The 14,140-nt window shown below is 39.5% G+C and overlaps 1 protein-coding gene across 2 annotated transcripts; it reads left to right on the top strand.

Moving 5' to 3' along the window:
* On the top strand, positions 1-7,883 carry RB195_012775 (uncharacterized protein; the record flags this gene model as incomplete). Of its 2 annotated transcripts, none has more annotated exons than XM_064202313.1 (8): positions 1-9; positions 3,186-3,326; positions 3,469-3,556; positions 4,879-4,980; positions 5,753-5,865; positions 5,972-6,025; positions 7,634-7,732; positions 7,821-7,883. In XM_064202313.1, 8 exons carry the CDS (start codon positions 1-3, stop codon positions 7,881-7,883), a joined length of 669 nt encoding a protein of 222 aa, XP_064058193.1. The 2 variants fall into 2 exon arrangements, with proteins under 2 accessions (XP_064058193.1, XP_064058194.1); XM_064202312.1 differs by lacking the exon at positions 1-9 and adding an exon at positions 2,643-2,684.
* Between the last annotated feature and the right edge of the window lie 6,257 nt (positions 7,884-14,140).

The following is a 14,140-nucleotide window of genomic DNA, read 5'->3' on the forward strand; positions in this document are numbered from 1 at the left end:
ATGGACACGGTTCGTTGTCATTTTCATAACGTTATCCACACTGTACTGTGGATTTTTTATCTCCTGAACTTATTTATTATCATGTGACCACACGGTTCGCACGAAACTCAACACAACAAGGCAGAAACAAGAAAAATTCAAAAGAACCAAACCAGGAACCGAAATAGAACCTACACTATAAATTGGAAAAGTTAAGAGTCACTAATCAATAGATTGAGGAAGGTAGAATAGAACATGGTTCTATATACAGTCGACGTAAAACGTAGGAATACGACGTGACGTGCACTGAGTATAAGGCGTGCCTACTGATCGATTAAAGGCATCACCCCACGAATCTGACGACATGGATCTATGGATTTCCGATGGTCAAAGATCATATGGGATTGTGGATTGCAGAAACGGGTGGATCCTGCTCACCCGTTCTATGACCCCGTGTAAGCATAACCCACCTGAAACCCGTACCACTCCAGATTCGTGGAGTGATGCCTTTAAAGGGAGCATAGGACAATTTTGACGTTGTGTGGAACTCGCAGCAAAAACCTGGAGTCCGGATAGTAGATCGCGGAATAAGGCGAGGTTCCGCTCACATTTCCCTAATCGTCGTAAAAAAAATTAAAAAAAAAATAAAAATGGCTGAACCACTTCAATTATTGCGAGGTACGTCAGAACCCACTTCTATGGACACGATCCAGTCTTCTCAGCAGTTTATTGATTTGTTCCATTTAAATAGGCTGGTGAGAGGATATAATTGATCTTCGACCGCTCGCACTGGACGCGGCGCTCTACTATCCGAACCATACGCTATCGAACGAGAGTTCGCACCACGTCGAAGTCGTGACGTGGTGCAGAACGTTGCGTTTACGTTTACGCTGTCTTTTACAGTATGCGTTAAACTCACCGAACCTCCTTTCGTTTTGCCATTTATGATTTTTCATCATTCTTCTTCCATGGTAGTGCATAAATAAGGTTTAACTACACAGTCTCAATAAAGTCCTTTTCTACTCTAATTTTTTGTTTTTTTTTGTTTTTGCTCCCTCCTTGCCTCTGTTGCGATGTTAGCTTATAAGGATTTAATTTCTATCCTATTTTTTGAGTAGTTGAGCTTAATTTTCATTTCTTGTAGTTGTAATGCGAAGAAAACCGTTTTTCGCTAGTTCAGTACTTTCTCCTGATTCCATGACATCTCCTTGAAAAGTTCAGTTGACAAAAATTGGACTTCTGCTCCACTTTTTGTGTTTCTGTGCATAGGTAACCTTCCTCTGCGTGGTATTTTGGGACTTTATCATGATTCCGATTCCAACAAACGCTATCCATGCAAAATTACACTTCTGCCTACTCTGCTGCTGAAATTCAAACAGAAACAACAAAAATTGACACAAAAAGAGTTCACAAAATTACATAGGAAATTGAAATAGAAATTAAATCCCCACCAACTAAAATCTTGGAGGGAAACCGAATAGAACTAGTAGAGAACGACTCTGCTCAAAGTACGATGTATTTCTCATACAATTTCATCCGAAAAAAAAAATAATCAAAAAACCATGAAAAAGAGAAAAGAGAAATAAAAGGGGTCTAGAGAATTTCCTGCAGACCAGACAGAAGAGTACGCAGAAGTGTAAAAAGAGATCAACGCCCGCTTTCATCGAGGAAGCATCGCGTTGTCATGTTAAAACACGTTTCACGTTTAGTAATTCACATTGTTATACGTTTTAGCATGTTGATAAACGAGATAACACCTGTATTCTAACATGACACAACATGTATAGTTTGGTGGAAATGTCCTGAACCCTGATACGGTTCTGTAACTGCCTGCGCTTGACGTGGAAACAGCGGTTGCGATCCTCGAAGTGGGGCGGACCTTCACCTCCAGAAATCGGGCGGCAGAGTGAGGGTCCCATCCTGACCAGAGCTGATAGTTCTGCATACGTTTAGCATAAGGTTGGCTAAGATAAATCTCCTCTTCAAAAGATTCAAACGCTTGGAGACTGATCCATAGCCCCAGAACAGTAGCTGCTGTTCTCATCTGTTTGTGTGTGATACTATTTTGTAAATAATGAAGGATAAAGCGACTAGGGTTAATGGCATCACCTCACGAATCTGAGGTGGTACAGATTTCAGGTGTAGTATTCGTATACGGGACCGTAGATTATGGAAAGAAGGGTGATTCCGTCCATTTCTTCCTAATTGCCGTAAAAAACGGCCCGGAAGATGCGGCTTCGAGCGTTCCGACACGCTAATCTCCGCAGTTCGATTGGAGCGCGCCAGCCGTGTGCACAAGCCGCATCTTCCGGGCCGTTTTTTACGGAAGATTTTAAGAAGAAATGGACGGAATCACCCTCCTCTCCATAATCTACGATCCCGTATACGAATACTAAACCTGAAATCCGTACCACCTCAGATTCGTGGCTGATGCCTTTAATCAATGCGCTTGAGGTCAAAGGGGTCACTTCATTCCAGAATCATTTAAAGTTTACGAACATGTAACTACCCTATACAGCGATTTGCGGGACTAACCGATGTGTCAAGTCAGTTTTTTTTGTCCTCCTTAGATAAGTGTAGTACCAATGTACCGACTCCGAAGGGATGAAAAACATGGGTGGTCTTAGGAACCTTGATCTTGAACCTTGATCATTTGATCGATCATGCAACCACAGCGGAATCTCTTGCCGATTTCGCTACAACAGGTCCATGATCGAAAATTCTCAAATTCCAGAATTCTAAAATCATTTTATAAACTCATCGTATGACTTTTTACGATGAGTTGAATGATTTTAGAAAGACTGATTTTAGAGTCAACTTTTATGGAAGCTTTCTGGCACGTTTCCAGTTTCAAATAGATAGTGAGATGTATATCTGAATATTATACATTTTTTATTTTCATTTTTTCTATTTTTTATATTTTTGTTTGTTTTATTTTCTCTATATTTTTTCGAGAGAAATATCCTGAGGCACTAACAGAAATACTCTCGTGCTTGTAATCATTGTTAAGAGTTAACTAGTAATATCATTTTCATACTCCTAAAAGAAAAAGTTCCACATTTGAAGGACGCATTCTATTGACTTTCACAAGAAATTTCTTGCTGAACATTTCAGTGGTATTTGAGTAATTTATTGAAATTGAAAAAGGAATTTTATGCCGGATTTAATTTAATTTTAGAATTTTATGACGTTCATGTTCCTTGTAGATAACGAATGGAATTGCACTGGCTGCTCCAATCATTTCATGTATCGCTTTTCTGTGCACACTTTTCACCGCTTATCTCTCTCGACAGTACTGTAAGGCGGTAGAAGATGCTGAGAATCAAACGATGAGCTTGCTGGATGAGGTTTGTTGTTTAGAAGAAGATGGAATTGTCTCAAAGAACGGTCCCAAATTCTTATTTTTGATTTTTCTTCATTTTTCTTTTAACATGCATCCAGATGATTTCTTTCTGATATTTGCTCTATATACAAACTAGGATTCTTCAGGCCTTACAAATTATGATCCCAATGGGAATATGTAAGCGTATTTGTCAACCAAATATGAATATACTACTTGACAATAACGATTCGAAAGGTTAGACGTTGTTGTCCATTTTCCATTCATTTATTTTTTTTTTACATCGCCCCAAAAATATGCACCAAAAGATACGCATTTAATATCATAAATCCACGCAAAACTAGTGTAGATGCTAAAATGGTGGGAATAATAAAATAAATGGTGCAACTCAATAGTATTCGATAGATTCAAGACTTCAAATTACATGAAACGTCAAAATTTCTCCTAGGGTTATTGTTATTACATTGGTATAATATGATCAAAACGACATGAAGCACGGTGCAGTTCCGCTCGAAGCGTTGCGGTGAAGCGTAGCGGTCAGGATCGTGTCGGGACCCATGCTAGCACCTCTCATCGCTGCAAATCGCAATTGTTCCACCTCGATTCCAACCTCAATCTTTAACGCGTCGCTTGGAGCGCAGCCGCTCATGCAACTGCTCCGTGCTTCATTTTTCTAAAATTTTTATTTTTTATGAGCTATGTAGTTAACTGCCGTCTTCTTCTCAATTCGTAGTTTTCGTCGCTTTGACGCGACGCGAAGGTCGTGCAGAGGGGTCGGTGACAAGAGGGGTGGGGTATAGATGGTCCCAGCCAGTCGTGTAGGTTGCCATGTTGGTGCAGCGGTATCCATAATTAGGCGGAGGGCGCTACAGGCAGGTCAACGTTGGTCAATCAACTTCCGCGCGTACCTCTTGTTCCGGCGGAACGGTAAAGAGGGTCCCGGCGGATTCTCCACGAATGCCGCGGATATGTCGGAGAATGCGCGAACATACCTCCATGAAGCCACTCTCCAGTCGTTCATGGATACGCAGATAACCATCTTAGATGCTCTTCTGAGCATAGAGAACTACAGTCACAAAGAAATAAGTAAAAAAAAAATGAAAAAAAGAGAAGTAAGAATAATCTCCTATACTTTCGCTTCAATGATTCTTTTTTGTCTGATTCTTTAACGACTTGCTTCTGTCGCATGCTCGTAGCTCTAGGCTCAAACATTAAAGGCATCACCCCACGAATCTGGAACTTCGGGCGTTCCGGCGCACTATTTTCCACAAGGAATTCGATTGGAGCGCGCCAGCCTTGTGCACGCGCGCATCTTCCGGACCGGTTTTTACGGCAGTTGGGAAGAAATGGACGAAACCCTCTCTTCTCTATAATCTACTATCTCGTGTACGAATACTCCACCTGAAATCCGTACCACCTCAGATTCGTGGGGTGATGCCTTTAAGCTAATTTCAAAGTAGCATTCATTAGCATAGACATATTATTGTTCCTTTTCTAAATTTAACACCTTCAAAAAAAAAAAGAAAATGATGCTTAAGATGTCAATCTCTGTTGTTTAGTTGTTATACAAAAGCCAAGCGCAGCTCCACAACACTTCGAATATCCAGAAGATGTATCTGTTGCACTAGCAGATGAAGAAGTTATCTACGACCATTTTGGGTGTATGTTTCTTCATTCAAATAATTTTTCTTCTTTGAACTATGAGTTTACGAATTAATGGGCTGGGAATTAAAGTTCCCGTTTAACCGAAAAAAAGTCAGAGCAACGTCAACAGCGAAGAAAGACGATCTAGAAATAGTGAGTCTTTTAGAGTGAGGTCCGGCAATCGGAGGTTTTCAATCCCCAATTAAGAACTCTGGCTGAGGCCGATGCGAGCACAGTATTTGAGTTTCTGAGCCACTATGAGGTGGTCTTCCAAAGGCACATGGTCACTGCCGTCATTTACGAAACAGCCCCAGAAACTCGAGGACGAGGTTGGAGAAAAGTGGCCGAGACGAGCTTCAGTGCATCTCCTCCATGATAATGCGAGATCCTATACAGTTTGTCGGAAAATTGAAGAGCTAGACTGGGACCCAGGACTCTATCACTCCTATTCTCACGACATAGTCCACTCTGATTACCATTTCTTTCGCCCTCTTTAACTTTTTAACTCCTCTTCAACTCTTTCTTTTTTGACTAAGAGAACTTTCACGGAGTTCGCTGACACTGGACGGCCCATTCCAGACTTCTTCGATTTCCAACCTCCTCAGTTCTGGGAGAAGGGGATCGCTGATTCATCCATTAGGTGGAGCCCTGTAGCTACTAAGAATGACCTTACATTGTTGATTGATTGTCATTGTATGCCGAATAAAAAAAAAGAAGAAATTACAAAATTGACGAAACTTCCTTATCGATCTAATATTTTGCTGCAATTTTAATTCAACTATTATTCAGTTAAAAAGGAAGAGTCAAATTTGGAATCAACATGTCAGCGGATAATAGAGTTGGCCATAGGAGGGATAAAGGGTCGAGAAGCGCTGGTCAAGGAAATGAAAAGCACATCACTGGTCAGTACTACCACCTTTTCAAAAGAACTCAATTTTTTGAACAGCTAAAAAAAGAAAACATGAGAACAAAATAATGAGCGTAACGGCACTTTCGGTTTCATTTCAGAAGTCGGCTGTTCCGAACATGGAAGCTGAAAAAACACCATCAACCTATAGCAAGGTAAATGATTCCGATACTGGCTTTTTTCGTTCAAAAACCAACCCTCTGAATATTCCATGTTCAAGCACAAATTGCTCAATATAAAACAATTAAGATTAGAATTAAGATTATTATAAAACAATTGCTTATTCTCATTCTACTCTTCTTATTGCTAGATTTTCTATTGTTTATTTGTATTCATTCCTTGCCTCTTACTTTCGGCACGCCTTTGAGCGTAATAAATAAATAAATAAATAAATTAGGTCATCAACAAAAAAAAACATGTTCTATATAGAGGTATTTTTTTTTGCAATAAATGAAGAAAGACCTGATGCTTAGAAGTCTCCAACGTACGATTCGAGAAAATCTGACAGAGTAGATCTAGACAACAGCTGATTGTGGGAAATGGGATTTTTTAGAACACTCGCCTCTCAGATGTCTAAAATTAAAGTGATAACAAGAGTTTGACTAAAAATAATCGAGGTTTGATGTAGTAAGTGCTAGTGAGTTCGTTTGACGTCACAAACCCACAAAAATGGTTACTTATCGGCTCTTTTCTCCCGAATATTTTACAAAAACGAGCAACTTACCAGCTCCGACTGAACACAGTTAGTCCGGCTGCTTTTGCTCAAAATAAGCATTTTCGCTGCCATTCTTGGAATTACAACTTAAACGCCACCTACCTTTGAAAGGAAACTAGGCGTAGTGGCTAGAGGTTCCGCTTCCTACACGATCGGTCGGAAGTTCGAATTCGCCCTAGTGCTCGCTAAGCCTCTCATCCCTTCGGGGTCGATAAATTGGTACCAGGCTTGTCTGGGAGGATAAAAACACTGGCTTGGTACGTCAACTGCAAGCCTTCGCAAGTCATTGTATAGACTAAACCAAGTTCGTAAATCTCAAACGATTCTGAATTGAAGTGAACGTAGGGGCGCATCCTAAGCGGGTTGATTAACGCCAGAAACTTTACCAGCACCTCTTCCACTCGTTTCGTTTCTTCGCCATTGTCATCGAAGATGTTCTCAAGTTTCGTGAGTGACGTTGACGAGGTCCTTGAGCCGTATCCTGAGCTGGTCCATCCGTGTAGCGACCACATCACCTCGTCTCGTTGGCGGCCTTCCAACAGCGCGTTCGGGATTCACTCTAGCGTTCTTTTAGTTTAAAGGCATCACCCCACGAATCTGAGGTGGTACGGATTTCAGGTGGAGTATTCGTATACGGGATCGTAGATTATTGAGAGAAGGGTGATTCCGTTCATTTCTTCCTAATTGCCGTAAAAAACGGCCCGAAAGATGCGGCGCGTGCACAAGGCTGGCGCGCTCCAATCGAACTCCTTGTAGAAAATAGCGCATCGGAACGCCCGAAGCTGCATCTTCCGGGCCGTTTTTTTTACGGCAATTAGGAAGAAATGGACGGAATCATCCCCCTTTCTATAATCTACGACCCCTATACGAATACTCCACCTGAAATCCATACCACCTCAGATTCGTGGGGTGATGCCTTTAAACAATACACTCTTATAATTATCATTTAAAACATGGAACCAGATCAGAAGGCATATATGAACAATAAAACAGTTTAGTGTACGTCATTCGTGTCAGGACAACGTTTACGAAGCTCGAGTTGTTTTAGGCTGCTCCAACTCCTATTCTTGTTACTGCAAGAGAACAAACTTCTATTAGAACTGCTGGTACCCCAAAAGAACCATCAATAATGGCTAAAGATCTTGCTGTAGGTTAAATTAACTATCTTATCTTATTTGATTCGTCACAGATAGATAGTTACATTGAAAATTTTTTTGAGCAAATTTTTTTTTCAGATGCACTTCCAAGAAAAAACATGCCAGGATATTGAACAAGCTAGGGTGAATAACAAAGCTTGAGAATCGTTCTTTTCCCAAGTGCCGACTTTCTCGATTTTTCTCGCGACATTTCTCTTTACGGGCGGAGACTTTAAGTATAAATGTTTCCAAATAAAAGGTTATTAGCAATAAAATTAAGTCCTAAACCTATTGTTTCTCAAAATACGGTATGTGTAAAGATAGCGGTAACAGAACAGCGTGTTACAATAATAATTACGAGCACTTGAGGATCTTTTCTGTTTAAAATTCTTGTAGCTACCGTGTTCTACAGTATACAGCCGAGGCGACAGAACTCATCCACAAGTTTCATCGGTCTACCCAGGGTCAATTCGAGGATTTTGAAAAGAATGAAATTAGCTCACACTTATGAGGGCAAATTCATAATCCATAAGATGTTAGCCTCGATTTTGTAGTTGTTTACAGAATGTTTTAATTCACACCGCTTTGCGCGTACAACAACACTGAGTCTGCTCGAGATCTGCCAATAGGCTTCGTTACGGTACGCTAAGACAATCGTTGTAGGACACCGCTTCAATGTACCGCTCATGATGTAATCGATAACATCATTTGATGTAATTGAGTTCATAACATGGGTATTTTGGACGAAATCATGTTTTTCTTGTTGTATTTTTACTTTTTAGTAGCATAACTCATCGATCGATACAATTTCTTCTTATTTTTGATCGAAGCTGTGCTATTCTAACATCATTTTGAAATCATGTTAAGCAATTTCGACTTAATAAAAGGGCTCTTTAGGATTTTTTGCTTGGAACTAGAACTTTTAGGTCTTGGATTAGAGCTAGAGTATAAATGGTGTCTTATACGTGAATGATAAGTTCGAGTTTGAAAAAATGGGAACGGCTCAAAACTATAAATCCGACAAATGATTCGCTTTTTGTTTTTTTTTCTTTCTTCTTTTTTTTTTGGTTGCTCCGTTCAGCATGTATTTCACTTTATCCAAATAACTATAACTTCGCCTGTTGTTACTACAAAAAAGAGAGCGTCATTTCTTTCGTGGATTCCTACATTGAACGTAAAAACACGATTTTAAGATTTTTTTTTCTCTAAGCAAAAAGCTTCCACGAATAATAGATCATAGTACCCGCGAGAATCGAGCTTATCTCCACATTGTTGCTAGGACAACGAAGAACACTCAACCACCTCAGTTACCTGAGATCCCCGTTTCTTTAATGCAGTCGAGTCTTGAAACAGGCGGTTCTCTCTTCACGGTTAAGACAAAATATGATGAAAATTAATTAATTAATAATTAATTAAGCGCCACGAGCGTCTGGATGTGTCTGGTGGTCCCGCAACGCTTTCCTTGGACGCTTTGCAAGGTTTTGTCGCCCACATCATTATTACATTAGTAGCATCATATCTCGATCAGACATGTGGTTACAGAAAACGGTTATTTGTTGTTGTGGGTGAATTGGTACGGTGAATTGTTGTTCTCGTTACGACCTGCTTCAGGATATTGTAACATTTCATAAAGATCCATTAATCACCCATTTGTTACGAGTTTTAGCATTCATCGTTGCCCATCCGTAAACAACAACGCATGATGAAAAAGAAGCAGTTCCATATTATGCTTCAATCTGAGCGCTATCATTTTCCATAGAGGATAAAGGATAAAGTGTCTGGCATCAATCAATCCGCTTGGGACGCTCCACCACGTTCACTTCAATTTAGAATTGCTTGAGGTTTACGAACGTATAACTCACTTACACTTACTGTTTTATCTTCCTATACAGGTCTGGTACCAATTTATCAACGCGGGGGGATGAAAACTCAGTTGGCACTCGGGAGGACTCGATCCTTCGACCATGCAAACACAGCGGAACTTCCTACCGACTGCGCCACACCGTCCCACCATTCTCCGTATGAGGATATATACTACATCTAACATAATATCACCTGTTTACATCAGGAGACCGTTCTCAGAATTTTATGAGAAAAGAAAGACGGAAATAAAGAATGTTCCTTGTCTGACTTTTCTTTCTCTTGTACTCGACTACAATTTCGTAGCGAATTTTCACAAGTAGCTGTTAATTGTTCTCAATGTCAGTAAAAATGCTTACGCAACTGCACCGCGTCAGGAAGCACTGTGTGCAGTTGCGTAAGTGGTTACGCTCGAGGCTGTGCGGTGGAGCGCTGCGGTTAGGATTGAGGAAGGACCTTTGCTAGCATCATTCGTCGCGCCACTTCCCATTTGGATTCCAACCGGCGGCTCTACCGCGGGTGATTCCATCACTTTTCTTCCTAATTGCCGTAAAAAAATGGCCCGGAATATGCTGGGTGTGCGCACGGCTGGCGCGCTCCAATTGAACTCGTTGTAGAAAATAGTCGGAACGCCCGAAGCCGTATCTTCCGGACCATTTTTTATGGCAATTGGAAAGAAATGGACGAGATCACCCGTCTCTCCATAATCTACGATCACGTATACGAATACTCCACCATAAATCCGCACCACCTCAGATTCGTGGGGTGATGCTTTTAACCCTACTATATTATTACTATATTATTACTACTATTATTATATTATTACTATTATACTCTTAATTTCTCAGTCTCTTCTCTTGCTTTTAAAAATTTGACAGCAGAATCCCCGCAAACACCACTATTTGAAATATATACGGATTATATGGATTTCTTAACACATCTTTGAATAATGATGCACTGCGTGCCGCCAAAGAGCCACATGAGCTGAACTTCAGTATAAATTCATCTTGTTATTCTGTTTGAAAGAGAAACTAAATCCTTAGATATCTTTGCCTCGGGCATTTTCACAGTCGAAATTCCATTTTTGAACGGTAACCAAGTAATCGTGCATCGTTGAGCTTTCTTTTAAAACAGTTCACCGTATGAGATAATAACTCATGAACCAATCGATGAAATCGAAATCAATTCGAGTGTTTCTTTTTGTTAAACATTTTGCTATTGAAACAATCCACAACAGATGATTCTGGCAGGATTTTTCACGCGATGTTTTCATTTTCTCATGGTTGCCAGGCGCTAGTTGTAATCAACGTAAGCAGTTCAATCTAGTCATTTACACTGCTGGATCTCATTATCTCAGTTCCATATCTCTTACGAACACCTTTTCTTTTGCTTCCTATTTCTTATGAGCTTCACGGATAGGGGCAACAATTCATATTATCATTATCATAATGGATTTATCCTGTAAGGTGTATGTGTGTGGATGTATATGTAACAAAATTCCCGAGAGCAATGAGACGGGACCAACAGGCATAAGTAAATTCAGAAAGTAAATGAAGCGCTCTGAGTCATAACATAGGAGCCTCAAAAGCAAAGAACTGGGTCCCACGGCGTCGTATTAGTTTGCCCACGCTATAGAGCGGTAAAATAGGATCAGACACGTGCCGCTAAGTCAAGTTGGTGCACTGGCGCCGGACACCACTAAAATGAATTGAGGCGGGTCCCACGGCGTCGAGTTGGTGCGCTGGCCCTAGAAGGCGGTAGAGCGGAATGAGACATGTCCCTGCGTGTCGAGTTGATGAGCCGGCGCCAGAGACTGCTAAGATGGAGTGGGTCCCATAGCGAGTCGAGTTGATGCGTCACAAAACATCGCGACGATTCAATGGTGCTTGATTGGTGGGATCGCACAACAAAATTAATATTGACGGGGATTCAGAAAGTAAATGAGGCATTGTGAGTCCTCATTCATTCAATTTCATGACTGTGAAAATTGTATGGATTCATCCTAATATATACCCTCATATGCGAAGAATCAGTCCATTACCCTCATCATGACTACCAGATCCTTTCTTGAGAAATTCCATACAGGCAGCTGCTTAGGTAGTCGCTATCAGTTCACGAGATATGAGTTAGGTCCCATATCTTCCTCAGTTTGATGGTAATGGAATTTTCATACTAGCAAATTATTCTATGCGAACTGTTGGACCAGATTAACTAATGTTTCGAATATTTTCCCTGGTTACCATTTATTTGTGGAGTTCTGGATTTGGAAAAAGGATTTCGAGTGAGGATTCTTCACTTCCTGTAGCTGTAGGAGAATGACCTGTCAACCTATTTTCGTTTTTTTTCTGAAGGCCCAACCTTTCTGTATGAAAACTTGGCGAAATTCTAGTGAGCTCCACTGTTTCTTGTTTCTAGTTTCTCTCTTATGGCACACCTATGGGTTTTTTCAAATAAGTAATTAAATAAATAAATAAATATTTTTCCAATAGTGGTTGATACCAGAGGAATATAGATGTAAGATCAGGTTTGAGTGTTCTTTGGATGTAGTATTGACACATTTAGCAAGAAAATCTTTCATAAGTGATTTTGATCTACAGATTTTTCCAATAGTGGAAAAATACAGAACAGAAAAAGCGAAAAAAAGTGCTGTTAGAAAATTTAATTGTCATTGATCGCCAAAGGCGAGCGAGGCGATCACCACAGAGGCGGAGTGTCGAGCTGGTATCGCCCTTGCATCCTCAAGGCAATAGCTGCGATAGAGAGGAGCCGGATCCTCCTCAGGTGAAAGGGGTTTAGCTTATGTGGTGCAGCTCAAGTGATGAGGATCCGTTCGCCAACCGTTCAGAACTAAAGAGGATCCCTTCCCCGACAGTCCAACATTGAAGAGGGTCCCTTCCCCGATCGTCCAGAAGTGAAGAGGGTCCCTTCCCCGACCGTCCAACAGTGAAGAGGGCCAACAGTGAAGAGGGCCCCTTCCCCGACCATCCAAGGGTCGGAGCACTGGGTCCAGGTATCGTACACTGTATGCTCAGGGCGTCCACTATCACCCTCGACCCAGTTAGTTGAGTTTAAGAAACCATGAAAAAGACTTCTTTTCTAATAAAAAAAAAAGGAAAAATTTCAGCAAGTGATGAGCAGATGATCTTCAACATAGGAGATAATTCCAAATTGTTCTGGTGTCCTAATATTTGTACGGACCACCACAAGAACTTTTCCTCTGGATTGGGCTAGGACTGGGTAAAATCGCGTTCCGCCGATCCATTCTCCAATGAAAATGAAAACGTGTGTAAACAACACGTATGTAACTAGTAACTAATCTAGTTTACAACATGTTTTATAGCCCATTCTAGGAAGGAAGTAAAGTCATTTATAGCGTCTGCAGTTATTTCGTCGGAAAAAAAATAACAAAATTACAATCTATTAGTATAGTAGACATTTAGGAACCAGCTATTAAAATTAAAAATGCTAAAAGAAAAAAGAAAGAGAAAAAGAGGAAAAATATATGAGTATTTTCTTCAGATTAGCTTCATATAAAGCCCTGAATGGCCTCAATTTGTTCGTTTTTGTTCTTTTTTTTATTGTACTCAATTTCGAAATTAATTGCACACAATTAATTGTTTTTTTTAAACGTATGCTACATTTTCTGTGAACGTGAATTGAGTACATACAATTAATTGTCTTTTTAAAAGTATACTACATTCGTGTGATGTTAATGCCAAACAGTCTTATGTAAAAACATTAAAGTTTGCGGTACATGTAGAAATAAATTTGCTAAATAATTATAAGCCAATACGGATCCAGCAATACGGTGCGATAATCCAAAATGAAAACTCCCCCAATGAGAAAAAAATTCCTTTTTTTTTCTCACTTTGCGATCAAAATTATCGGATATCAGCATCGTATCATTCAAATTTTTTCTTCAATTTGCTTCAAATTTCCATCCTTTTTCATTCCTTTTCACTTTTTTCAGTTTCAGTATATTCTTTTTAAATTGGATTCTAATAGGTGCTTAATCTGACTACTTTTTCAGAAAAATCAATTTCGCTTCCTAAAACTTTTCAAGAGGAAAACTATTTTTATGTAATTCTCCATATCATGTTGATATCAAAGAAGTTTAGACGCAATATGTCGCTATTCCCTGATCATGAAGATTTTTTAAAGCGATTTTGTAAAAAAAAAGCTAGAAATATTCTTGCAGATTTATGAAGAGAAAATCAGAAACGTATTATGGACTAGTGGAACAAATTCTTCTATTTTATTCTATTTTCTTTCTATTTACAAACATTTTTTTTGTAAAACTAACATTCACGATTACTTAAATAGAATTTCGGATTTGGATTTTTCTGGATTTTGTAAATACTAGAAATATTTTTACAGATCTTTGTAGAAAATAGAAACCTTACTCTATCTATGAAAAATATGAATCTATGAAAAAAATTAGAAACTTATTATGGATTAGTGGAACAAATTCTTCAATTTTATTCTACTTTTTTTCTAATTAAAAACATTTTTTTGTTATACTAACATTCACATTTACTTCAATAGAAGAAATATTTAGG

Source organism: Necator americanus, chromosome V (genome assembly GCF_031761385.1).
Source record: "Necator americanus strain Aroian chromosome V, whole genome shotgun sequence".
Classification (NCBI taxonomy): Eukaryota; Metazoa; Nematoda; class Chromadorea; order Rhabditida; family Ancylostomatidae; genus Necator; species Necator americanus.